The 27,986-nt window shown below is 35.8% G+C and overlaps 1 protein-coding gene, 1 long non-coding RNA gene and 1 pseudogene across 3 annotated transcripts in view; 1 reads left to right on the top strand and 2 right to left on the bottom strand.

Annotated features, from left to right (window-relative positions):
• The window catches only part of Cfap299 (cilia and flagella associated protein 299), a 595,444-nt gene that overhangs the window by 77,665 nt on the left and 489,793 nt on the right, over positions 1-27,986 (bottom strand). For both annotated transcript variants that reach the window (XM_021260977.2, XM_004847996.4), the window contains exon 4: positions 14,134-14,276. In XM_021260977.2, coding sequence (XP_021116636.1) covers positions 14,134-14,276 — 143 coding nt within the window. The remainder of the gene's footprint in view (positions 1-14,133; positions 14,277-27,986) is intronic.
• LOC110349945 (uncharacterized) overlaps positions 1-27,986 on the top strand; it is a 186,904-nt gene that overhangs the window by 140,394 nt on the left and 18,524 nt on the right. The window contains exon 5 of the long non-coding RNA XR_015452903.1: positions 17,230-17,417. This is a non-coding gene — a long non-coding RNA (uncharacterized LOC110349945). The remainder of the gene's footprint in view (positions 1-17,229; positions 17,418-27,986) is intronic.
• On the bottom strand, positions 19,821-26,677 carry LOC147827158 (spindlin-1 pseudogene; annotated as a pseudogene).

The raw sequence follows: 27,986 nt of genomic DNA, 5'->3' as shown, positions 1-27,986 counted from the left end.
TTTCATAGATAGCTTTAATCAGGTTAAGATAAAGACCTTCTGTTCAAATTTTCTGTAGGGTTTTTATCATGAATGGGTGCTGGATTTTGTCAAATGCTTTTTCTGCATCTATTGAGATGATCATATGGTTTTTGTCCTTGACTCTGTTAATATGGTGTATTACATTTATTGATTTACGAATGTTGAATCATCCTTGCATCCCTGGGATAAATCTGACTTGGTCAGGGTGTATGATCTTAATGACCCTCTATATTCTGTTTGCCAGTATCTTGTTGAGGATTTTTGCATCTATGTTCATTAGGGAGATTGACCTGTAGTTCTCTTTTTGGTTGGGTCTTTCCCTGGTTTTGGAATCAAAGTAACACTTGCTTCCAGGAATGAATTTGGAAGTATTGCTTCCCTTTCAATTTCCTTGATTAGTTTAAAGAGTAATGGCATTAGTTCTTCTTTAAATGTCTTGTAAAATTCAGCAGTGAAGCCATCAGGACCTGGGCTTTTCTTTGTTGGTAAATATTTTATTACATTTTCAATTTCACTCATTGTAATTGGGGTGTTTAGAATTTCTATATCTTCTTCATTTAACTTTGGCAATTCATATGTATCTAGGAATCTGTTCATTTCTTCTGTTTTCCATTTTATTGGTGTAGAGGTTCTCGAAGTAGGTATTGATGATCCTCTGGATTTCTGTTGGATCTGTTGTGACTTCACCTTTTTCATTCTAATTGCATCTATTTGTGCCTTTTCTTTCCTTTTTTTGATAAGGTTGGCTAAAGGTTTATCAATTTTATTTATTCTTTCAAAAAACCAACTCTTTGATTCATTGATATTTTGTATTGTTCTCTTAGTCTATGTGGAGAATTTTGATGGTTGAGTTAATGTGTTATGTATGATGCCATGGTTGAGATACACCCTGAGATGCTTTACTTTTTACTGGCCCAAGGTGATGTGAATGCCCATGGTTCATAGACTACCCTCTGCAAAACCAGGACTGGGTGAATGGCAAGTGTGTTGTGATCAGTACCCATTGATACACAAAGCATTTCCTTCTCTTTGAAACTTAGTATTGATAGGTCTCCCACTACCTCAGCAGCTATTATGTATAGTAGCTGCCCTCTTCCTACTGTGCCTTGTCCCCTCCCCTGTGTGACATCATGCCAAGATGGTTGCTCCCACCTAAGAACAAACCCTTCTTCCCAGCATGCCCCTGTTCCCACCTAGAGAGTAACCTAATACTGGCTCACCTCCTACCACCTAGTGATGTTACCAGCTCCTCCATTCCCTAGCCACTACCTCAGTCAACCCCACCTCAGCTCCTACAAGCCCCACCCCCGCTCCTATAAAAGGCACTTGCTGTACTGGCCATATTGCTTTTGTCTCTCCTTTTGTTCAGAGACAGCCCAGCAGATCTGTTCCCCTAATAAAGGTTTGTTGTGACCTGGTCTGGTCTTGGTTTTCAGCCCTTTTACCTGACAAGTATCTGTTGATGAGACAAAACTGATAAATCTAATGCTTAATAACCATATTTGAATTTGGGGCACTTCAATAACTTTCACAATAAGCAGTATTTCATATCCTTTCAGAAACACTGATCATTTACTCTTTTTTTTTCCTTTTCAAAACTTGAAAAACTGCCAATATGTTACCAGAATGTTTTCATAAGAATGCCCTTAAGCACAGGATAAGTACTTACAATTCTAACTTCAGGGGTTTGGAACATTAAACATTTTAATAAAACAAATGATAGAGCTGCAAGGGAAATTTGACAATAATACCTCTCAAGCTTTAGTATTTAAGGACATTCTCTGGTCTAAAGAATGAATATTTAATGGAATCTTCAAAGAAAAACAGAGGGAGAAACTTTTCATTTCCCCCGGATCAATCCTATCCGAGCGATGAATAGAATGAACAGGTGGGCCTCAGACATATGTTCAACAAACAGATAAACATGGAAATGTAAGCAGCTTCATGTGGGGAAGAATATAATTCAAGAATTTTATTTTTATTTCAGATATAAAAACTTAAGCTCAGAATAGCAATGAATTAGAATGCTTAATAACATGAGAATTTGTTCAAACGCATGATTGTTTTGTTTGTAAACTTTATCAAGTGGTTTATTTTTCACTTTATACTGTCTCAGGAAAAATAATGCTTGTATTTATATGAAATTATAGGAAAGTTCAAAGGAAGTTCGTAAACTGTAGAGTGTGATCTGTTCATAAGTCCTTTACAGGTGTGCTGAAAAACTATTGAGCCTTCAAGACCAAATTTCAACTGAAGACGATCAAGTTCTCTGAGATCTTTCTGTGGCTGCATTTCAAAACAGTTGCAGTGGTCTGTCTGTCACCATTTATATTTTCCACAGTAAATGTGAAAGGCAAGATTCTAATTCCAGAAATGTCTCTTTCTACACAGCATAAAAAACCATGCCAGAAGGTAAGGAAATAGAGCCCTTAGAAATCCTTAATTCTTAAACATTTGCCTTAGTTCTGAATTAAACTAAGTAGGAACTATATATAACAAAGGGATTTTCCCCCCTAGGGACAACCATCTAACCACTATCTTCATTATTAATCAGGTAGATTAAAGATATAAAATAAAAAGGAAACTATAACATTTTGTAAGACAGTAGCTTTATGTCCTCTGGAAAAGAGGGGATTTATAAACAAAATCCAAAGATGTATATAAATTTTAAAAGATAAAGTTTAAAGTATATTAATCTGGCAACTAAAATGCCTGATTTCTGACCATCAAAGTCAATGCAAAAGAAATCGTTCATGACATTTTTTAATACATAAAGGAGTCAAAGGATTAAACAATGTCCAAAATAAATAAAATAAATTCCTGCAATCTACAAGAAAAGAATCACTGGGTTGAAAAAGAGTGAAAGGTACTTCACAGAAAGGAAATCTCAACAGTTAATAAAAGATGGCCAATCTGATCACTAGTCATAGCAATGAAAATTAGAATCACAATGAGAGATCATTTATAACTTATCGAAGTGGGAAAAATAGTTAATATCATGTCTCAGTGAAGATAAGGGTAAACCAGATCATCTCTATTAAAGAAATGAAATGAAATTGAGGCAGAACTTTAGAATGGAGTGACTAGATTGATTTTACTTGAACTCTGATCATGCTTAAAAGATCCAATATTGGGAGTACAGAAAATCACACATTAAAAATGTGTGAGGGGCAACCCACTTTCCCATTCCCCTTCTGTCTCTCTTAGGCAGAAGCTTTCTTTCTCCCAATAAATTTTTCCTACTCTTAACCTCTGTTATTCCTAGAATTCATTCTTTGATTTTAGAGAACACAAACTTGCATTTTGGATATCTAGTTGGTTTGGGAGTTACATCTCTTCCCCCTATATCATTTTGGAGGAATTCCACTGAGATTATTGGTCGGAGGTAAGAGTTTGCTTTCGTTCCATAGGTTCTAACTTTGGTCTTTTTGCTTTATAGATTGTGACTTTTATTTCATAGGCTTGGGACATTTGTTTCATAGATTCTGGTTTTTGTTTCATATAAATTCTGGCCTTTGTTTTGGGTTTTGTTTCAAAAGTGTCTTAATTTTAAGTTGTGTGTTTTAAATGTTTGCATTTCTTGTTTTTCTGATGCATTGTCTTTTGTTAAAATTATGTTTTATTCTTGTTTTGTGTATGTTACATTTGAACTTAGTTGCTTAAAAATGTTGTAAAATGGGTCTTTTATGAAAATGTCTCAGATAAAGACAGTTCAGGCTTTTATCTGTCCCTTATAGAATGCCACCAAACAGTGGTTACTCTGCCAGCTAGTAATTGCCTTTAGGGCAGCTGCCACTCTCAAAGCAGAAGACAGGTTTCTCCAGTTGCCCTCTGGTGAATCCCCACTCCCATTGACACCAATGGCAGGTGGAACATTGACCAGATAGGCAGTTGGGTTCCTTTCAGAGACAGAACTCTGATTGCATGGAACTGGCAGGAACTGAGATGACAACTGAGGGGTCATGGCTAGGGCTACTCTCTGGAGGATACCCAAAGGTCCCTCAAAAGAAATAAGCTCCCAACAGCCTGTCCAGGTAATCAGCAGAAAATCTTCACATCTTGGCCCTATCTGGACTCCTCAGTGAGGTGAAAGGGGGACTCTGTCAGTGATGATCAGATAATCCTCTGTCTGGAGTGATCTGAAACAATGCCACCAGAGCCCTTTCTTAAGCCTCCATTAAGAGTTGAGCTACAGGCTTGGACTGCTTTCTTTATTAGTAAGATAGGATCCCATGTCAGATAAAAAAAACAAATCTTTGGTAGGTTAAAAACTACTCGAATCTTCTCTCCCCCTCCCAGACATGGTCTTCATCATTTATGTGTGTAGGGGAGAAAAATGCCTTTTCTGATATGATTTTAGGATATTTAAATGGCTTGAACTTTAATTAGACTTTTTCTCTCTGCGAGTGAGTTAAAAACTCCACTTAAACTTTTTTCCAACTTGTTGGAAGTTCATTTGCAAATCCATTATAGTCAGACATCTCCTCCTTCCAGAAAGTCAGACTAAAGCAACTTGCAACAACTGTTTTGTCTTGCACTAGGGAAAATAACAATCAGTAACTTGCATTTGTGTTTTTCCATGCTAAGTAGAATATGGGACTTTTTTAGCCAGCCTTTCTCTTTGTTCATATGTGCTTAGGAAGTTGATAAGAGTGTCTTTACTATGTAGATTGTGGCCTCTAGGAGTATGAGTTTCAACTACTTAGTGAATTTAAAATGGACCTTAAAGGAGTAGCCTTGTTTGGCTGCTAATAAAAGTTGCCTAAATGACTGGACAGACAACAGAAATGTCTCAGAGCTTTCTTTGCCCTAGGGCCTAGGGCAGAATCTCTGATTTACCATCTCTGGAGGTGATCTCTTTTGCAGGAAAAAGCCCTAACTTGACTGTTGGCTTATTTTCCTCTCTCTCTCTCAAGGAACTAGAAAGCAGTGGTTTAAATCTCTTGGTTTGTTAGCAATACTTCCTTTTCTAAACATGATTGTTATGGATGAAGTCAATCGTAACTTGCACTTTAAGAGTACCTACTGGAGTAAGGATATGAGTTACCTGAGGAAGATAAGATCATGTGCTGGTAAAGGGTAGATAATCCCGTCTGGTTTTATTTTCTGGTTCTCTCTCCAGACAGTAGATACCTACCCTGGAGTGGTATAAACCTTAGGGGATGCCCTGGGGATGCTGTAGGGGGCACAGGAATGAACCAGAGACTCATGGGACACCATATTTGTTTCTTTTGTTTCAGATTAGAAACTCCATATCTCAACCTCTTACTCATTTGGAATATATTAAGGAGCAATTTGGTATTTCTCTATACACATGCATGGTGTGCCTACCTCTTAAAGCCAGGTACACAAAGAAAAGTACTATGATGCTAACTCAAAATTTGAATTATACTGTAAAAGAGAGAAAATAGTCAAAATCATCTTATGTTGAGATTTTCTTTAAATTAAGAAGTAATTCTTGCTTGTGCTCAAATGTAAATGTGGGCCATAGAAAAATGAGAGACACCTCACCCTTAAGAGATTCAGTACCTCTAAGCCTGAGGCTATTCCTTATCCTTTAGAACCTGAGAACAAAGTTTCCAAGACAACTTTAAGCCTAGATCACCAGGTGCTGAGGGTGGAGTTTCTAGGTCCGCCATAATTAAAACCTCCATGAGGCAATGTCCATCCTTAGCTAAGCTGTTCAGGTCCAAGACAACATCCCTTGCAGGAAGTGAATGGCAAATATAGGACTACCTGTGTTCCTGTGTCTTTTTTCTCTCAGTGATCTAAGACAAATCAAATGAGACCTAAGAGAGTTTTCAGATGACCCTGATATGAACATTGAGGTCTTTAGAGGACTTACTCAGACCTATGGGCTAGATTAGAAAGATGTAATGTTGCTCTTAAATCAAACATTGATTTCTAATGAGAGACAAGTAGTATTACAAATTGCTACTACATATAGAGACAAATATTATCTTAATTTTGGAAGCTCAAAAGGCAGGCAACCAGGGGAACTGATTCCTGCTAGAACACAAACAGTTCCTATACAAGACTCCCACTGGCCTGCTAATCAGATAGGAGTTTAAATAAAAGACATTTTCAGGCATGTATTCTTGAAGGTCTAAGAAACATGACAACTAAGCCCTTTAGTTAATTTTAATTGTCTCAACTATTTATCAGGAAATAAGATGAGAACATCCCTGGATCCTGATTTGATAGAAGGAAATACTATAGTTTTTTCCAAGTCAGTCTTGCAATATGGAGATGGTATGCTGTTATGTGACCCTCAGAAGAGCTTTGTAGCCAAGACATCTGCTCCACTGAATTTTCTAACAGACAGGGGTTATAATGTTTCTAGATCTAAGGCACAACTTTGCAGTCTTGAGGTGAAATATTTAGGCCTTATTATATCTAAGGGAACCCAAAGACTGGGGGAAGAAAGAATTAAACCAATTTCCACAGCCCAAGATTCTAAAATAGCTAAGGATATTCCTAGAAACTACAGGCTTTTGTGGCCTTCAAATAGCAGGATATAGTGAGATTGTGTGACTGCTCTATTAGCTTACAGAGAAACCCAAAAGACAGCCATATTTTAACCTGGGAAACTGGTTCCCAGATCGCATTCCAGAAGCTCAAACAAGCACTTCTAAGTGCCTGCCACAGGACACCATTTCAGTTTGTATGTTCATAATAAGTAAGACATGGCTTTGGGAGTGTTTGTACAAGATCAGGGAGCTGCTCAACAGCCTGTAGGGTATTTAAGTCATAAATTAGATATTATAGATTCAAAATAATTTATTTAAAAAGAAAAGCCCTAAACAATATAGTTAGAACACTTTCATTCTCCAGAGGCAAAAAAGCAGCCATTTGGGTTCTTTGATTATTGGTTTGATTTTCTGCTTGGCAATGCAGTTGGAGTCAATCATAGCTTTTGTCTCTGGAGACATGTTTTGCTAAGGATTACAGATCCACTCTGGAAAAGCTCCTGATCTTACTTGTCCTTCTACACCTGAGATGGTTAAGAATTAGTTCTTGTGGCATACTTAAAGACACTCTTCTTTCTCTTCTCCACTTTCTTGTCCCTGAGAAATAGCACAGTTTGATTCAAAGCACTTCCCTCTTTGGTGGCCACTAGATTTCAAAACAAAGCTTCTAGAATGGTGAGTTTCCCCTTCCTGGAATCCTTCCAGAGTAAACCTGACCTTCACTTATCTCTGGGCCATACAGAAAACTGGTCTAGGTTTAATCCTGAAATTCTCAAAAAATAAATGTAAAAGTTTTAGTTCAGATTTATCTGTCTTTTGGCCTTCAGACAAAATTAGAGAATGGTAAGAACAACTAACCTGGCTCTTGCCACTTCCTTGCACCTCTAGTCTGTCGCCACTGGCACTGGACGAGACAAAGTCTATGGGACTTCTTAGATTGGGCACAGAACAAGAGGGATAGACAGGGATGCCTTCTTTCCCTTTGATTTTTTTTCTTTTCAAAATGGAAAAACTGTCATAGGTAGACATCTGCAGCACAGCAGGTTGGAGCCTTGGCAAGCCTTCTTCCCTCACTGTTTGGATTTTATACATAGCTCCAAAGAGTGTCACCTAGTCTCTTCTATACCAAAAGCTGGCCTGAGCACACTCCCCTGAGATAGTTAAAATTACTTGTAACAGTCTGTTCCTCTAGAGGAAACAGTTATATGTGGCTATCACCAATCATGAGAAGCCTGTGTAATTGGGTATTGCAATCAGATAATCTATCACCATAAGGCTTGTCTTAAGAATGTCTTTGCTTTCACATATGTAGAAGATTTTTATTCCTTTTGATTCTTATTACAAGAGATCTCTGTTAACTGATCCAAAAGGTTCTGACTAGTCTTTTTACCCAAAATCAATCAATAAAATTGAAAATGTAATTAAAAACTTACCAACTAAGAAAAGCCCCAGGTCCTGATGGCTTTGTTGATGAATTCTACAAGACATTTAGAGAGGAACTACTGCCACTACTGTTTCAACTCTTCAATGAAACTGAAAGGGAAGCAATACTTCGAAATTCATTCCTGGAAGCAAGCATCACTTTGATCCCAAAAACAGAGAAAGGAAAAAGGGAAAAAAGAGAACTATAGGCCAATCTCACTAATGAACATAGATGCAAAGATCCTTAATAAAATACTCGCAAACAGAATGCAGAAGATCATCAAGAAGATCATACACCCTGACAAGTGGGATTTATCCTAGGGATGTAGGGATGGTTCAACACATGCAAATGAATAAATGCAATATACTATATTAATAGAGGCAAGACAAAAACTTTATGATCACCTCAATAGATGCAGAAAAAGTATTTGACAAAATCCAACATGCATTTATAAAAAACCCTACAAAAAATTGGAACAGATGGTCTCTACCTCAATCTGATAAAAGCCATCTATGAAAAGCCAATAGCCAATATCATACTAAATGATCAAAAACTGAAATCCTTCACAGTAAAATCAGGAACAAGACAAGATGTCTACTATCACCACTCCAGTTCAATATAGTTTTGGAAACTTTAGCCACAGCAATTAGACAAGAGAAAGAAATAAAAGAAATAAACATAGGAAACAAAGAAGTCAAATTGTCATTATTTGCAGATGACATAATAGTCTATATAGAAGACCCCAAGAACTCCACCAAAAGTCTTCTAGACTTAATAACCAAATTCAGTAGAGTAGCTGAATACAAGGTCAACACACAAAAATCAATAGCTTTCCTCTACACAAACAACAGACTCACTGAGACAGAAATGGGGGTATCAATTCCTTTCACAATAGCATCCAAAAAATTGAAATACCTAGGAACCAACCTAATGAAAGAAATCAAAGACCTCTACTCTGAAAACTATACCACTCTGAGAAAAGAGACTGAAGAGGATATCAGAAAATGGAAAGACATCCCGTGCTCCTGGGTAGGAAGAATCAACATAGTGACAATCGCCATACTTCCAAAACTGCTGTATAGTTTCAATGCAATCCCAATTGAAATCCCACAAGCATACTTCACAGACCCGGAGAAAACAATCCAAAACTTCATTTGGAACAAGAAGAGACCCAGAATAGCAAAAGCAATCTAGGTTAACAGAGATATGGCAGGGGGCATCATAACCTCCAACTTGAAACTATACTACAAAGCTACTGTGATAAAAACACCATGGTACTGGCAAAGAAACAGACCCAAGGACCAGTGGAACAGATTAGAAGATGCCAAAACAACTCCAGATACACTCAGCCATCTTATCTTCAATAAAGGAGCCAAACACCCTCACTGGAGGAAAGATAGCCTCTTTAATAAATGGTGCTGGAAAAACTGGGTTTCAACTTGCTAAAGACTAAAACTAGACCTATATCTCTAACCATGCACTAAACTAAAATCAAAATGAATTACAGATCTAAGTATTAAAAAAGAAACACTAAACTAGCTGGAAGAGATTAGGTAGAACTCTTTAAGACATTGTTGTAGGAAAAGATTTTATGAATGAAACATCAGTTGCCCGTGAACTAGCATAAACAATCAACAAGTGGGGTCTCTTCTTATTAAAAAGCTTATTCACAGCAAGAGAAACCACCAACAGAGCTAAAAGACAACCAACAATGTGGGAAAAAATTTTCACCAGGTGTCTCTCAGACAAAGGTCTACTATCTAGAATCTATAAAGAACTTAAAAAAATCAGACCTCCCAAATTGAAAGACCCAATCCAAAAATTGACATCTGAAATGAAGACATTTCTCAGACAAAGAAGTAGAATTAGCAAATAAACATATGAAAAAATGTTCAACATCACTGGTCATTCAAGAGATGGAAATGAAAACAATACTGAGATTCCACCTCACCCCAGAAAGAATGGCTGTTATGAAGAAATCAACCAATACCAAATGCTGGCAGGGGTGTGGGGAAAGAGGAACCCTGCTCCACTCCTGGTTCGAGTGTAGACTGGTGCAAGCACTGTGGAAATCAGTATGGAGATACCTCAAAGAACTAAGACTGGAAGTCTCATTTGACCCAGTTATTCCCCTGCTGGGTATCTTCCCCAAAGTATTAAAAGAATCATACCACAGTGATATATGTGTACCCATGTTCATAGAAGCACAATTCGTGTTAGCTAAAACTTGGAAGCAACCCAATTGGCTATCAACTGAAGACTGGACAAAGAAAATGTGTTTGTTTGTTTTTTTATAAAATGGAGTACTACTCAGCCATAAAGAATGAGAAACTAGAGACATTTATAGCTAAATGGATGCACATTGAGGTGATACTCTTAAGTGAAATAAATAGGACACACATGTAAATACTGAATAATTTCTCTAGTGTGAGAAACTGAAAGCGTAAATAAGGACTAAAAGGTATAATAGATAATGTGAAATAGGAAGAAAAGGTGCAAAAGGCAAGGGGAAGTAGGCTGGGTAGAGGAAAAGAAAGAAGAGAATGGAATTAATATGAGGAAAAGAAAAAATGGAAACAAAGTTTTTGTAGATAGGGAGGGATGGAGGGGTTGAAGGGAAGGCAGGGGAATGGGGAAAAAAATAAGAACCAAGATGGATTATGTAAAGGTGCAAATTTCCAATGATGAATGTCATTATATTGTATACCTTAAATGTACCAATAAAATTAATTTTAAAAAATAAAAAAAAAAAACATGGTGCCTACAGCCCCCCCCCCCAAATGTGTGAAAACTTAGGACCTTTTCTTTGTAGGGGAAGGGAAAGAAGGGAAAAGAAAAAATATGAGAAAAGGAAAGAACCGTAACAGTCTTTGTAAAGAGGGAGGGGTGGAGGACTTGAAGGAAGGGCAGGGGAATGGGAAAAAAATAAGAACCAAGATATATCATGTAAAGATACAAATTTCCAGTGATGAATGTCATCATATTGTATACCTAAAATGTAGCACTAAACTTAATGAATAAAAAAATTTTGATTTAAAATAAAATTGAAACTGCATTTAATCAAGTCAATTTACAGAAACAGAGATAGATTGTAACAAATAACAAAAATTTGATTAGTCAAACTGACAATGTGAGTCATTTCAGATCAAGTTTCTCCCACAAATCAGTAGCAGAGAATTTTTTGAAAAGAAGAACTACTATAAAGTAAGAGAAAGAAGTGCAATTGAATAAAATACAATCTTCTTTGAATTTGGATTGGTCAAGCCAAGTGCAAGAATTTTGAGAAAATCAATGAAATTTGAATAAGGACTACTAAGGTATTAGATGACATTAAGGAATTATTCAGTTTATTGTGATAAGGCCATGTTTTTTTTTTCAAAATGTTATAAAAATTCAGACAAACATATTTGCAAGTTAAATGATTATTTTACATTTGGTTTCATATAAATAAATATATTAAGGTAGTAGAATCCAGTGTTTTTAATAAATTATTAGTAATGAAGGTATTGTTGTGGAAGAAAAAGTATGGAATAACATTTAAATTTTGCCTTCATTTAATATATACTCTTAGTAATTACATTTATTTTTAACTAATATATAACAAAGCTTGTACAAATTAATGGGGACACTATGTGATGTTTTGATACATTCATTTATTATTTAGTGCTTGAATCGGGTTAATTTTGTTTATCATTTATTTATGGTAAAAATATTCAAAATGATTTCTTCTAACTTTTTGAATCATACAGTATATTATTGTTTATCTACAGTCACCCTACTATTCAACAACACACTAGAACTTCTTGTTACTATATAACTGTGACTTTAATATCCATTGATCAACCTCTCTCTAACTCCCCTCCATGCTACTCTCCCTGCCTTCTGGTTATCTCCAACCTATTGTCAACTTCTTTGAGATCAAGCTATTGGAGTCCATATATGATTGAGATCATACTGTACTCGTCTTTCTGTTCTTGGCTCATTTAAGTTACCGTAAAGATTTCTAGTTCTATTCATATTGTAAATGACAGACTTTCATACCATTTTTTGGGAGGTACTGGGGATTGAACCCATGACCTCACATATTCGAAGAAATCTACCACTGAGCTACATCCCCACCCTAGGATTTTGTACTTTTTATGGTTGAGTAGTATTCCACTGTACAAATGTGCCACATTTCCTTTTTCCATTTATCGGGTTGACTATGTGAATAAGGGTTTAACGAAAAAGGAAGTGCATATGTCTCTTTGACATATTGATTCCTTTTCTTTGGATGAACCCCTGGTGGTGAGATTGGTGGATCTTAGGGAAGTTGTGTTTTTTAGCTTTTTGAGGAGCCTCGATAGTGTTTTCCATAATGGCTGTGCTAAATCACATTCCCACCAACAGTGTGTAAGGAGCCCCTTTCTATATCCTCACTAGCATTCCTTTTTGTCATAGCCATTACTACTAGAGTGAGGTGATACCTCCTTGTGGTTCTGATTTATATTTACCTCATGATTAGTGATGGTGAATATTTTTTTTCTTGGACTTGTTGGCCATTTTTGTGTCTTCTTTTGGGAAATGTCTGTTTGAGTCTATTGCTCATTTTTTAATCAGGTTTTTCATTTTCATACTATTTAGCTTTTGGTGTTCTTTATATATTTTGGATATTAGTCCTTTGCTAGATATATGGCTTGCAAATATTGTCTCCTATTCTGTAGGTTTACTCTGCATTCTGATTGTTTTCTTTGCTCAGAAGGAGCATTTTAGTTTGACCTAGTCATAGTTGTGTATTTTTGCTTATGATTTTTGGGCTTTCACAGGCTTGTCCAAAAAATTCTTTCTTATTTCCAGGTCCTGAAACATTTCCCTTTTTGTAGTTTTGCAGCATACATGTAATTCTGTAATCCATTTTGATTTAATTTTTGTAACTGGTAAGAGATAGGACTCTAGATTCATTCACCTTCAAGTGGATATCCAATTTTCTCAGCAGTATTTATTGAAAATGTCTATCTTTCTCTAGTAATATATGTTATTAGCACCTTTGTTGCAATTCCATAGGCTGCAGATTGTTGGGTTTACTTCTGAGTCCTCTACTGTGTTCCACTGGTCTATATGTGTATTTTAATATCAATACTATGTTGTGTCAACTTTTCCATTTGAAAGATGGTTCCATTTGCCAAGATAAGGAGTACAGAAACCAAAATGGGCTCAAGTAATTAAAATGAGTTTAATTTTCAACATAAGTTTCAGCTGTCACAAATGACTTAGTTGACTTTAGAAATTATAAATTATTATTAATGGTCATCTACATCTTTGTAAAATTTCCAAACGTTCCTTCAGCAGTACCCAGGAATCTAGCTGAATGTTCAGTGAAAAAGATATTTGGATCAATTTACTTTTGAGTGTTAGAGCAGATACAACAAAAGAACGAAAAGACATGGGTAGTGGGGATTAGTGCAACACAGAGTTAAATTATAGCCTATGCATCTGGGTTAGATTGGAAAGTAATAAGTCCACTGAAGTGAGGATGGGTTAGGAAGTCTTTAGATAATAGCAACAAGGATGAATAGAAGGTTCTCAGAGGAGGACAGTATTGTTTCAACTGTCAAAGATCTCAACACAGTAGTGGGAAGTTAAAGTAGGATGTTGCTACTATTTTTGGTTCTATAATAAGTGTACAGTAGTCAAATAAAAATTTTACCCTGAATGCTATCCAGAAGAATTGATCTGTGAATAGATTGGCAGGGTATTGGGATGCAGGAGCCAGAGAGAAGGGTGGGTGGGGATCAGCAGTAAAAACAATGACAGGTGTGAAGGAATCCTCCAATAATACTGTGATGAGAGTAAAGGAAGATGAGCTGGTGGGAAGCTGCTTTGTGCTTTGACCAAGGACTTGGAAGGAAAATGTGTTAGATGGACTGATCTCAAAGCTTTTAGCAGCCAGCACCAAGTGGTATCAACGCCTTATGAAGTTAGTGATTTTTACATTCTACTTAACATTTAAAAAGAATGTCATGAGAATTGACTCATCTTGTCTCTGAAGAGTTTTCTTCCTTAGGCTGTTAAAGCAGAAAATGACTCTATGCTCATGCCTCATTTTAGAATTTGAAAAAGTCACAGAAGTCTTATCACATTTCTATTATATGTACACTGACATTGTAGGCACTACATAGAATATGAAATAAAATTGCTTCATCCCTGCCTCTGAAAGTGTAAGAATTGTGCACAATTTACCTCAGATCTGTGGGCCTTGGAAAGAGTCTTCTTTTTCCGCTAAAGTAGACTTCAAAATCTTCAGTCTTTAGTCTGTCAGCATAGTCAATGTATCCTGACACTTCTTGTCCATAAGAATTTTTGTCACGAATGAAGATCACAGACTGGTAGCATAGACAAACCAAGAATGGAGAGGAAAAATGAATTAAAGTCACTTGAGTTTAGAGTATATGATAATGGGAGCTATAGATACCGAGGCTCTATTTCATGTGTTTTACGGCTCATCCTTACAATGATACTATCAGGTAGGTACTATTTTCTCCTTACAGGTGAAGAAACTTAAAAAACATTAACTCAGTATACATATAACATGAACTGAAAGTAATTTAACAATATTGATAAATAACTCACAGAAATTTTCCTAAGAAGACATTAAATGTTTGAAATGTATTAATTTATCTATTATCTTACTGTTTTCATTTTGGTCATCATTTTCTACAAAAGAGAACAGAAACAGAGAGGTTGGGTTGCCCGTGGTCTTACAGTTAGCGACAAAATAGAAATTCAAACCGTATTTCAAGCATTTGTCCTTTTAAACTCTACATTCTTTTCCCATTTGAGCTACTATTTATTTCCTGCTATAAAGATATAAATGTGGTCCTTTACAATTTTATTTTATTAGTACATGTTTGCCACACACGAAGTCTACTTTCATCTTAGGGAGTAGGTGCATGTACATAACATATCTTGATTCTTTTTTATTCTCCTTCCCATTCACACCTTCCTCCCTCTCATTCTCTAGAATTTGAAGTATAACTCTTGCCTCATTCTCTAGATCCCCTTTTCCCATTTTCATTATTATTGTTAATATTATTATTTATAGTTCATATTCATGACATATGTTTACATCATTGTGGGTATTTGGTACATGTATGTGACACATCTTAAATCTTTTTACCCCCTGCCCTTGGACTGTTAGATCCCTTCCAGTTTGCAAAAAAAAATCTATCTCCTTGTTTTGCTCTTTATTTACACTTTGCCTTACTCAAATGAGAGATATTATATGGTATTTAAGCTTTTGCATCTGATTCATTTCACTTAACATTATATTTTCTAGGTGTATCCATTTTTCTAGAAATGACATGAGTTAATCTTCTTTATAGCTAAAAAGTATTCCATTGTATATAGACACCACATTTTCTTTATCCATCTATTGGTGGACATACAGGGTGCTTCCAGGATTGACTATTATGAATTGTGCTGCTGTAAACATTGGTATGCATGTATTCCTGTAATATATGTACCTTTAGCTCTTTTGGGGAAGATATGTAGAAGGGAAAATTCTGGGTCAAATGGAATTTTTAGTTCTTTGAGAACCCTTCATACTAATTTCCATAATGATTATACTAGTTTACATTCCCAGAAACAATGTAAAAAGGTTCCTTTTTCACAGTAGCCATGCCAGAATTTGCTATTATTTGATTTCTTGATCATTGGCATTCATTCTGGCATAAGATGAAATCATGGTGTTGTTTTAATTTGTAGGTCTCTAATAGTTAGAGATGTGGAAATTTTTTTCATATGTTTATTGGCCATTTGTACTTCCTCACCTCAGAAATAGCTATTCATTTCACTTGCCCATTTTTGGATTGGGTCTTTTATCTTTGGTGATCCAGGTTTTTAGAGTTCTTTATATACTTTAGATACTAGTCCTCTGTCTAAGGAATAACTGGTAAAAAATGTTTTCTTGGTCTATAGGTTGTCTCTTCACTCTGCTGCTTGTTTCTTTTGCTGTGCAGAAGCTTTTTAATATAATCCTTTTGTTAATTCTTCACAATATTTATTGTGCAATTGTTGTTCTGTTCAAGAAGCTCTTAACTGTATATATGACTTCAAGTATTTTACCTATTTTATCTTCCAGTGGGTTCATTGTTTCTGCTTTAATATTTAAATCTTTGATCTATTTTGATTTTAGTTTAGCACCTGGTGAGAGATAAGGGTCCAGCTTCAATCTTCTGCATATTGATAGCCAGTTTTCCCAGCACCATTTGTTAAATAGGCTATCATTCTTCTAACATATGTTTTTGGCACCTTTGTCAAAAACCAAGTAGCTGAACATGTCTGAGGATGTTTCTGTATCCTCTATTCTGTTCCACTTATCTATATATCTGTTTTACTTCCAATAGCATACCATTTTTATAACTGCTGTTTTGAAGTATAACTCGAAGTCAGGTATTGTGATGTGTACTGCTTTGCCTCCTTTTACCTCATCATCATGAGAATAAAAGAATCCTTTATAAATTACCTCGATGGGTCAAAATTATATAATATTTTAACAATACTGTATCTTTAAAATATGTCTCATTCCTATTAACCTCTTCACAAATATCATTGAGCGCCTTCTACATGTTAGGCACTGTTGAACTTATCAAGACAGAATAATAAACAAGATTGCCAAGATTCAGATCTTCAAAACATATGTGCTAGTGAGGAGAGACAGATAATACATACCCAAAAAATACTTCCAGTGAGTAATAAATGCAGTAAAGTAGTAAAGATGGTTGTCTACCAAAGGATTTGGTAAGTAGTTGCCATGGTTTACATGGAGAATGTACCCCAAATGTCTCATGTGCTCCTAGGCGGCACAAGAGGAACAGCTAGTACAAAGGCACTAAAGAGGAAATGAGGGCATACAGACAGCAAATTATAGCCTTTCTCTTTCCTGTCAACAGCCACTTTTCTGGTGTTGTAAAGGAAAAATATAAAAACAAGAAAATAACCCTGTTCTTGATGGAAAAGTTCTTAATATATTTATTTTCAAATTTTAGAAGAAATTGTAGAATTTCAGGGCAAAGTTCTATGTTTGGAAGAATCCATGAGATTTCCTTTTTGTTTTCAGCAGTCCTTATATCACTGCTTGTTGGATCTTTCAAGCAGTCAACTATAAGAAGCAGTGACCTGGTGTTGTCAACTTGCTTGGCTTGGTAGCTGCCTAGGAGATTAACCAAGCACACTTCTGGGTGTCACTGGATTGGCTGTGGGCAATTGACTTTGGGTACTAAATCTGGTCTCTGGCCCATTCTTCTCTGGAGCTGTTCCTTTGTGCTCTGCTTCCAGGTCACCATGAACTAAGTAGCCTTGCTCAGCCACACACTTCCACCTTGGAGCCAGCTATGAATGGAATCCTCAGAAACCACAATCCAAATGAGCCTCTCCTCCTTCAAGTCATCCATCTCAAGTATATAGACCAACAACAGGAAAGCTGACCGATCCAATGGGCAACAGAGAGCATAGCTTTCAAAAGGGTGAGGTTAGAAAACCAAATGGATTCTTTTCTTCCATTGCAACTGAGAAAACATGTTACTAACAATATCTCAAATGAAAAATGAAAGGACAGAGACATAATTTATAGAGTTGTTATTGTTATGCAGGTTTTATCTTGACTTTCTATAGTAGTTATTCAGCGCTGGGAGCAGAAATACTATTCTTCTTCTTCTTCTTTTTTTTTTTTTTTTGGTACCAGGGATCAAACTCAGGACCTTGGGCTTGTGAGGCAGGCATAGTGACACTGAGCTAAATCCCCAGCCCCAGAAATACTATTCTGGGGGAGATTCTGAAGGAGGTTCTTGGGCCAAGAGGATAAAATGTTTTGATGGATTCCTGGTGTTTCCCAGGGATGTAGCATGAGGAACTGGCATTCATTGTTCCTGTGTGTAATCTGATGTAGCGTTCAATCCTGAGTCCTTCTCATTTCCCTCTCATAATTCCATCATTAATTAGTAAAGATTCCTCCATGCATTTAGCCATTATTTCAGGTTCTGCAGCACAAATTGTAAATGAGCAGTAACTCAAGGGGACTTCCTGAGATTCTCATGCTACTAAACCAGTGACTAGCTCTGCTGCTCCTGTGTACCCAGGCACATGAGCTATAACTATTAATATTTCACATGTAGTCCTAAAACTAAAGTTGTTTGATCTCTTTTCATTTTGTAGGAAACTCTTGGTGGTTGCCAAGTCATACTGGGGAGAGGGATTATTTTTCTGTTAGTAGAGTTCAAGTTTGATAGGAAAGGGCTTATTTGGGAGATCTCTCTCTCTCTCTCACACACACACAAACACACACACACACACACACACACACAATGAGAAATATGCCATCTTTATTTTGTCAGAAGAATGCAGACTAACTACCTTTTCGCTGTAAAAATCTGGATAAAATCTAAAAACTATATGTAAAATACATTGCTGCCCTGGCAAGAAAATGAATTTCTTAAGAGTCCAAAAACTAAGTGAAAGCAGGAATCCAGAAGGGAGAGCAGAGTCCTAAAGGTATCTTTATTCTGCAGGCATTTGTTAAATCTAAGAGAATTTGAGAAATGCTGAAGTTAAAGCTTTTATTACCTGAGGGTCATGAACATCAGGCTTTCAGATACTGAGGCTAATTCAACTTATTATCTAAATTTAAAGCTGAGAAAAGAAAAAAATTGAAATAATATATCAATATGTCCAGAGAAAATAGTGATCATCCTAGAACTGTATACCCAGAGAAAATGTCTTGGTCGTGAGGAAGATATAGATAGATTTAAAATAATAGATTTTCAGATTTAAAATAAAGTGAGAGACTTGGCTAATAATAGACTCCTGCTCAAAAAATTCTACAGGATGAATTTAAGGCAAAAGTAGGTGATTCCAGCTAGAAAACCAAAGATAAAGAAAAGAATTAAAAACAAAGAAAGTAGTAAATGTATATGTAAATATAAACAAATCTTGACTGTGTAAATCAATACTAATTATAAATCTTGCAATGAAAACAGGATGTCTAAAATTTTAGATAAACACATATCTTTAGAAGGAGCAGTTAGAGTCAATGAGTTGATATTTCCCTGAATTTGTTAGAATGGGGGAAGAAGACGTATACATAATTTTAGAGTTAAATAGATGTGTATGTATAAATTTAGGATCATCAATAACAAATTTAAATTATTAAAGAAAAATCAAAGAGCAATAATAGTTAAATAAAAGCAAGAAAGAAAAGGAAAATATTGCAGAGGACAAATAACATTTATAAAATGTAACAATTATATTATAGGGAGATTGTGTTCCCCAAATTCATACACTGAAGCACTATCCATAATACCTCAGATATGATTATACTTGGAGATAGGGCTTGTAGAGATGTGATTAAGTAACAATGAGCCTGTTCTAGTGAGTCCTCATCCAATCTGACTGATGCTTTCATAAGAAGAGAAAATTTGGACACAGAGCAATAGCAGGCTACCTGTGCACACAGGATATGCTACATGAATACCCAGCCAGAATATGCCCAGTTGAGGGCAAGGACAGATACCTCTGAAGAAACCACCCCTGCTAACACCTTGGTCTATCTTGGACTTCTGGCCTCCATAACTGAGAAAACACACTTGTGTTGGTTAACAACCCAGTTCACTGTATTTTGCTATTGTAGACCTATAATACTAATATAGACAGTAATAAATTAAAATAAGTAATTACAGTAAGTATAAAGACCAAATGCCGAAGTTAAAAGACAAAGTTTATTAGACTGAAAAATATGATATAAAAAACCCTAAAAAGAAATTGATAAAGATTATTATATAAGAGGAATTCCACCTAAAGGAGAATTGACATTAGTATGTTAATATTAGACAAAAAAGACCTTAATACAAAAAGTATTACTAGAGATAGACAGTCATTACCTAAAGATGAAAGACCCAATTCACAGAAAGATGTAACAATTCCAAATTTAAATGAATGTTTGAAAATATGGCCTCAAAATATTTAAAGGAACAGTTGACATAACTACAAGGGTAAATAGACAAATTATCATTACTGTAATAAATTTACCTCTCATTAATTTTTAGACTGACCACAGAATAAATATGATAATATTAATACAGTTTTTAAATTGAAAACCCAAGACCAAAAGCTTGGTCTTTACCTTAGTCATGCACATAACCTTCTTTACCTTCAATATTCTTGTGGATAAAATGACTGGTGAACTAAAATTAATACATTTGACCATAGTTTTATTATTTTTTATTATTGTAGGAAAATGGCTTTCATGTCAGTTAAAGCTCTCTTTCAATGAAGGTTAATATGAAAATTCCATTTCCAATCTCATTGCTTCCATATTTTTTTTTTTTTGTACCAGGGATTGAACTCGGGACCTTGCACTTGCGAGGCAGGCAGCAGAACTGCTGAGCTAAAGCCCTGGTCCCACTTTTCTTCCATCTTGTGAGAGTTAAGGGTCTGCTCTGGACTTTTACGAATCCTGGGGTTTTCTGATGGTACAGAACTTCAAGTGAGTCCAAACTCCATATAAGTTTTGAGGCCCTGTAAATTCACTCTATATCCTTAATCTCTTCATACATCTCCTGCATTTATGTGCTATGTCCTTAAACAGGCTCCTAATAAACCCAGCAAGTTTCTATCATACACAAAACGAGGTAAAACAAGACCAAAAACCCAAATCATGGTTGTACCCAAGCATTGAGTTAGTTTGGTCATCCTATAATCCTCTTCCTTCTTCCTATTTCTCCTTCAACTGTAGAGAAACACAATGATACTTTTCTTTTGTTGGCATTGTTTAGCTTATGTTCAGATGCAGGGTCTTCTCTTCTATCTCAAGAAGCCAATTTTTAAGCACCATGAAAGTACTGTTTCTCAATGGGAATTCTGGTGGTGAATTATGGTATCTATTATTTTCAACAGGAAAAAAATGCTCAGCTAAAATTTCTCTGTTTTAGACCTTAAGAAAGATAATCACGTGGAGCTCTTTTCACATAACTTTGTATAGGGGAAAATAAAAATGTCTTTGTTCATGTCTTTCCAAGGATGGCTACATGTGTTTAAAAGTATATTTCAAAAAGATTTTCTAGTGAAATAAAATTATTTTTTGCCAAGATGAAGTAACATCCTGATGAACAAAATATTTCATAAAATTGTTTAAAATTTTGGTTAGAAGTATTGATACGTGAAAATTGCAGAAAAATTGTCAATGGATTGCAACTCAACATCTAACTTTAGAAGTACATTATTATAAAATCATAATATGGGCTTATGAAGATAGAAATAATGGCACAGAAGAGGTGACAATTGTATAGGAATAAAGGACTAGTTAAAATCTTGTCATCTCATTTATTTTGTATTTTTGTACATTATGTAAAGATTAGAATGAGGTAAACTAACATTCTTGATTAACTAATTTAATGTATATTTTCCTCCAAATGAACAGCAATTACTTCTATTATAAATGCTACTTGCTATCATTAAAAGCCCACCATATTCTTGAGCAGTTTTAGGAGCTTTATATTCATTATATTATTTACTTTTCTAAAAATTATACAATGTCTAGATACCATTATTATTCTAATTTTATAAATTTGAGAGCTGACAGCATTGAGGGTTTGCCAAAGAGCATGAGGTATAATGGGACATGCACATTCTCACCCAGCCATGTGGCTTTCCATGATGCCCACATCCATAGTGAGTGTACAATGGCCCAGACACCTAGATTCAAATGCTAGCTTTGCCTCCTACTTACTGTGTGATGCTAGTTAAGCTAGATACCCTTTTTTTTGGAAAGATATAGATACATATATCTCAAAAAAAGCAGTAACAAAAATACCAAGTCATGCTTGAATTATGGCAGAATATGACTGTTAAAATAAAGAAGGGGGATGGTTAAGATCTAATACAGATTTAAATGACTACGGTATTACCTTACCTTTTACCAAACTTGCCTGTAACTCCCCTCCCAACAGACAGACTTGTAAGAAGAGGAAGTTCTTACGAAAAATGTTTTGTGTTCACATTGATCTGTACTATTCAGAACCAAACCAGTTCTGCTAGAAGAGATTGAGAGTTCACAGGGACATTTAAGCTTTCATCAAACTGGAAAGCAAGCAAGTCTTTATGTTTACAAATTATACATTTAATAGTTCTACAAATTTGGCAAATTTCATGATAACATCTAGGATGTTTTCACCAAACTGTAGACACAAACATGGAAATCATCATCAAACTTGATCAAAGAGATGGATGGCTTAGTTTCTACTTGAAAAATGACCATGCCAGTCCTTTTTGAGCCATCTTCTTTAGCATATTCCACTTGTTTGCCTACCAAGCTGTCCATGATTTTTCATTCCCTTTTTGCTGGAGGTGAAACATTAGAATCCGGCAGATGTGAAAATCACCCTCTGTAGTCCTCCAGGAGATGGTACATGTACAAAACAGGATCTTTCTCCTAAGTGATGTAAAACCACGTGTTCACCACAGGGGCCCCTGCTAAGCTCATTCCCCTGGGCTCATTTTTAGAGACATCCTTTCTCAAGCCTATGTTCCACAGCGGCACCAATCATTGAGTCTGCCAAGTGTGTATCGTTGATTTGAGACGCTGCAACTCACTGGGGAGGACTCTGCTGAAACTCTTCATCTTTATTAAGTTCTAGTACATAAAAAAAGTCAAATCCATAGTACCTTATAAGATACAAAGAAGGATTTACAGGTAGCTGACCTAGGACAATCCCCTCGCAGGGTGACAGGGCCTTTGCCCTCTCTCCACTTATGCTGGATCTTGTAGCCTATGATGTTCCACCGGGGCTGGAACGCAGGCTTGCTTGACCTCATACTGCTCAGATGTTTTCTGAGGACTGTCTTCCTCTTCATCATGTTTGCAGACAGTCCAGCATGGCTTGCCTCAGCTCTGGACTGCTCACTGGCCAGGAGACTTTCAAATGGGGTCTTCATTCATCTTTATTTAACTAAGCAGTAGAGTTGCTGGATGAGGGTGAAAATTCAGTCTTCGTCAATTTGACACTTACCACAGAATGTCAGGGTTCTTGTTAATCCACCATCCAAGGGGCTTTTTTGCAAGCTCAGCAAAATCATGTGGAATCCAAACTCTTTATCCCTACAGAACCAAGAGCATCTCAGACTGCTCCCTCCTTCAGACTGCTCCCTCCTTCAGACACACAAACTTTGAGATGCATTTGGAACCATGTCAATGACTGAAACCAATGGTCAAAAACACCCCTGCAAGATTGCTGGGAATGCCCCACCATCTGTGCAGGAAGCCAGAGGACCTCCTGCTGCGCTCTACTGGTCCTCATGAGCATCTGGTGTGTTCTTGCATGCACACCCAGAGTCAGGCAGGATGGGGCTCTCTCGCCCCTTGGCAGAGCACAGGGGTTTGGGGCATCCCTGGAACCCTCAATCCCCAGAAGGCACCGCAGTGGTGAGGCTATGAATCCAGGTCTCCAGGGTCTGCCAGGGCTGGCCTGAGTCCCCCAGTGACCCTTTTAGTTGCACTTCTTAAGATTTGGTTTCCTTTATTAAAAAATGGGTATAAGACCTGCCCTAAGAGCTGTTGTGTGAATTAAATGTCTATTTTTGCTAGGCACTTATCAATGCCTGGAATGGCAAACACTCAGCACATAATATCTATTCCTTTTAAAAAGTCTTACTGTTTCTGTTGGTATTGTGTTTATACTATGTTCAGAGTGTAATCTGTTCCTTAGGAATAAGGAAGTGGAACAACTCTACCAGACTTTCATTGCCTAGGTGTGTATGGTAATATCCAGGTTGTAGTACATGGTTCAAATTCTTTTGTTAACCCTTGTGATTCTCTTACAACTTTGAGTGGATCCAATTGACAATAGAGCCTTGATTATGGCATCCAGAATGGGCTGAACAGGTCAAAAAAGCCCTGGATATGTAGGGATGATTTCATCCTAAATGTAGTTAGTATAGTTCAGTATCAGTTTTGTTATTCAGAGTCCTCCATGGTTTTAAAAAGGATTGAAAAATGTTATAATCAGTTAGGTTTCTTTAATAACATTTCTTTTTCTTTTTAAATGATACTTTTATTGAGGTATAGTTTATATAACATAAAGTTTAAGTGTACAATTCAATGATTTTTTTAAAGTAAATCTATGAAGTTGTGGAACACAATCAAGTTTTAGAATATTTTCATCACCTAGCAGAGATCCCTTCTGAACACTTGCAGGGGACCTCAATATTGATTATGCCCAAAGCAGGCTGTAAACAGTGCAAGAGCTCTGAAGAGTTAACCGCGCACAATTGGTTTGTTTTGAGAAATGAGTCCTGCCAAAGCCAATGTGCTGAGGTCAGAGTAACTCACACCCAAATTTTGTTCCTACAACTAAAACTTTCTCACTAGGACAGTGTTCTAATTATAACCATATATTTTGTCTATTCTCTTCTAATTCAAGGATGCTTTGTCTTTTTCTTTATGAGCCTCGTCTCCATTAGTTTACATAGAAGCTGCCAGATTGTGAATCCTTGCAAATAGTTCCCCTTTACCCCAATTAATGACTAATAAAAATGAGTGGCTTGAACAGATCAACACATTTTGCTAAAGCAGCATTGGCCATCCTGGCCCTTGCTTTCTCTCTTAGTTTTGTCTTTTAGTTTTATTTCTCAGGCCTGCATCGTACACTGAGCAGGAGTTTGGAGCCTACTGCAGAGGTTTCTGGTAACGTTTCAGGGGTTTACATCAACCACTGACAATCATCCCTTTTCTTTTCACTCCCAACTCTGAGTAATCACTAATTCTTTTTCTGTCTCTAAAGATTGACTTTTTTGAATTTTTTCATATATGTGTTATCATATAGTATATGATCATTTTCAGTCTCATGACAGTTTTTATCACTATTAACTTTCCAAAAGACACATGAAAACTTTACATATTACAGGGGTTTTTAAAAATGATGATGTAGCATTTATAAAAAGAAAACTTCTGAACCATATATTTTCCTTAGATATGGCCCTTTAATGCTTTCTAGAACAAGAAAAATATAACCAACAGAAACATTAAGTAAGGCAAATTATATTCATTTGAAGTATGAATACTACTCTATATTTACTAGCAACCTACACGAGTTTTTGTTTAACCACTAAAACAAAGCAAAACAACACAAAAACTACATTAAAAAATAACAAGCAGTAGAGAAACACCAAGCTACACTTACACTTACACTTGCACTATACTTACACTTGCAGTGTGTACTCAGACACCAGGCAGCGCATAGAATTAAATTTTACTGAGATAGTCTATGACCTCAAAAGTGAACCGATATTAGTTGAAAAGAGTTATGGAATAAATACTTAGGTCCTCATTACTTTTTGTACATTGGAAAAAGATGAATTAAAGTTTTAGACCATTAATATATCATTTAGATCTTTGGCTGCTTGTCTTTTCCCAAAGGTGGATTAAAATTCAAATTCATAAATTTGTTACAAGTTGAGTACATATGTTGCCTATTTTTTCTTGCCAAAAATTAATGAGGAGATATAAACCTGATACATTGAAATGAGACTTTGAATACAGTGAAAGCAAAGTCACAAAAACAAACAAACAAAAAAGCAAACTAAGCAGTATGTGGTGAAAGCTGTAAAACAAAGCTGGGACCTTGCGCTGGCCCTCTGAGACAGTCAGTGTGCTCTCAGATACAGATAAATGAAGGAATATTTGTCTGCTAGAACTGTAAAACTGTGGTGTTCTTTTATAAGTCATTAGTTCCAGGGAATCTTCATTTCAAAACGAAATTATTTTTCAAGTGGAGCCTAAGTTGTCTGGAGATGAACATTTGTTTTTTACATTTGAAAGGTTCTGTTGTCATAAATTTCTCCAAAAGTATTTTGTGAAATTTTTATGCTGTTAACTATTTTTAAATTGTATGCCTTCCTATTCAGTTGCATAGACATATTTTCACTATGCACACAATTTTGAATGTTATATTTAAGGCAGTTCTTTTTCTTTCCTCTTGGAGACTTAGACTTAGTACTCGCACTTTTTTTCCCTGTCATGTTGGCCAAAGCAGGTCTTAGACCAGCACCTAGTCAAGAAGCAGGGAGAAGGGACTTGCTTTCTTGATGCGAGGAGCTGCCAAGCATCATTGCAGAGGGATATGGATAAGAGATGAGTAGAGGAATTGGGCCATTTTTGCAATCAACAGTAATTTACCATATATTATATGCGTTGACTCCCCTCAGTGTAAAACTAGGGGGGAGGGTGGGATAAGAGAGGTGATGCTGGGGGGAAATGACCAAAGTATGTTATATGTATGTATGAATCTGCCAAAATTTATCTCATTAATCTGCATAACTGATAAAACATTGTGGAAAAAAAACCAGAGCAGTGAGGGGAATAAAAGAACTTCAGAATTTTCCATGTTGCTTGCTTGTTCCTTTTTCAATACTCAGAGATTTGATTTTTTTTTTTTTTTTTTTTGTGGGATCGCACTCAGGACATTGCGCTTGTGAGGCAGGCGTAGCACCACTGAGCCAAATACCCGGCCCTAGGGGATTTGATTTCTGACAGGAAGCACTGGCTTTTTCTCCCCTACTTTATAAGCTATATCTATATTTGAAATGGCTGATATGGGTTTTTGGGGTTTTTTTCATTGTCTGTAAGGATAGGAACAATTTAGGAATATATAATACTCCCATTAGTATCTAAATGTTCTGAAAATTATAGTGAATGAAAATGATATAAAAATAGAAGCTCTAAATATGGAAAAAGAGAAAATGAACTAACATATTTGTATATAAATTTATAATGTATTTAGAAAATCTAAGATGGTGAACTAAAAATGTTTACTATATCTCAGTAAGTTGTACTAACACAGAGTATCTATACAAAATATAAACTTGGCTTTACACTAGCAATAACCCATTAGATATTGTGCATGCAATCTTTATCTGCATTGTAACTTTTATTAAATTACAATATTCCTCCAAGAAATTTTTGTGAAAAAGCTTTCCTAAAATAATAAAAAACTAAAGAGAGACTACACTGCTAAAGAAAAGTTACCATAAAATAAATGTATGAGATATACATGTATTGAAATTCAACATAAATATACTGAAATTCTAAGCAAAATAGCTGCTGAGTACTTTTTTTGGTACTGGGGATCAAACTCAGATCCTTGCACTTGCAAGGCAGACGGAGGAACCACTGAGCTAAATCCCAGCCCTGTTGAGTAGTTTTGAGTACTTATAATTTCACTTTTAAAAAAAATGGATAAAAATATCAAGAAAATTTGAGAAGGAATAAAAATTATGTATTGTTGGTACAGTGATAGATTATGGAAAGTAATAATTTTGGAATCATACTCATGGATATAAATATATATATATGTATATAACAAATGTTTTTCCATAGAATTACATTTTCTGAATTTTCTACAATGAATATCTACTCTTTCTTTAACTGCCTAATTCCAAAATCTTGTCTCTAATGTATCCCTTTCTGACTTTTATCTCCCTTCTTTCCAGCTCTCATAATTTAGAAGTCTCAATCTGATAATCATTTCAGCTTCCCAGGGCTTCTAATCTATTGAACAATTATGTTCCACTACTAATTCTTCTCTTTATTTGCACACTTTCCTCTTTATTCAGTATGTATTTAATTACAGCATCATAATTGTTTACTTGCATAACCTTTTAAATTTTTTACACACATCATGCTGTATATTTTAGAAAAAAATTCCAGCAGTATTTCAAGCAAACTTTCCTTTTATCCCAATTTTGCACAGAATAAACACCAAAAGTTTGGCTAAAAATTATAACTAGTCCCCCCAAATTAATAACTTTAAATGCAGGTGGATCTATACCCCTTTTTGACAGTTGTCCATAGTATGATTTTCTTCTCTCCCACACCCCCAACTTTTTAATCAAAATTTCAACATTTTTCTCCTACTCAATTGTGTTCTCTCTGAAACTAGAGGAAATCAGGAGAGAATCACCTCATCTTCCTCCCATCACATCTACCTGTCTCTCTTCATCTGATTCTATGTTCTCCCTTCCATCATTTTACAGTGGTTAGAAAGTCC

The sequence above is a fragment of the Heterocephalus glaber genome, unplaced genomic scaffold, assembly GCF_053883595.1.
Source record: "Heterocephalus glaber isolate CG9 unplaced genomic scaffold, H.glaber_assembly_v1.0 deba00001454, whole genome shotgun sequence".
Taxonomy (NCBI): Eukaryota; Metazoa; Chordata; class Mammalia; order Rodentia; family Bathyergidae; genus Heterocephalus; species Heterocephalus glaber.
Note: the sequence above shows the minus strand (reverse complement) of the source record. Positions and strands in the feature narration are given on the sequence as shown.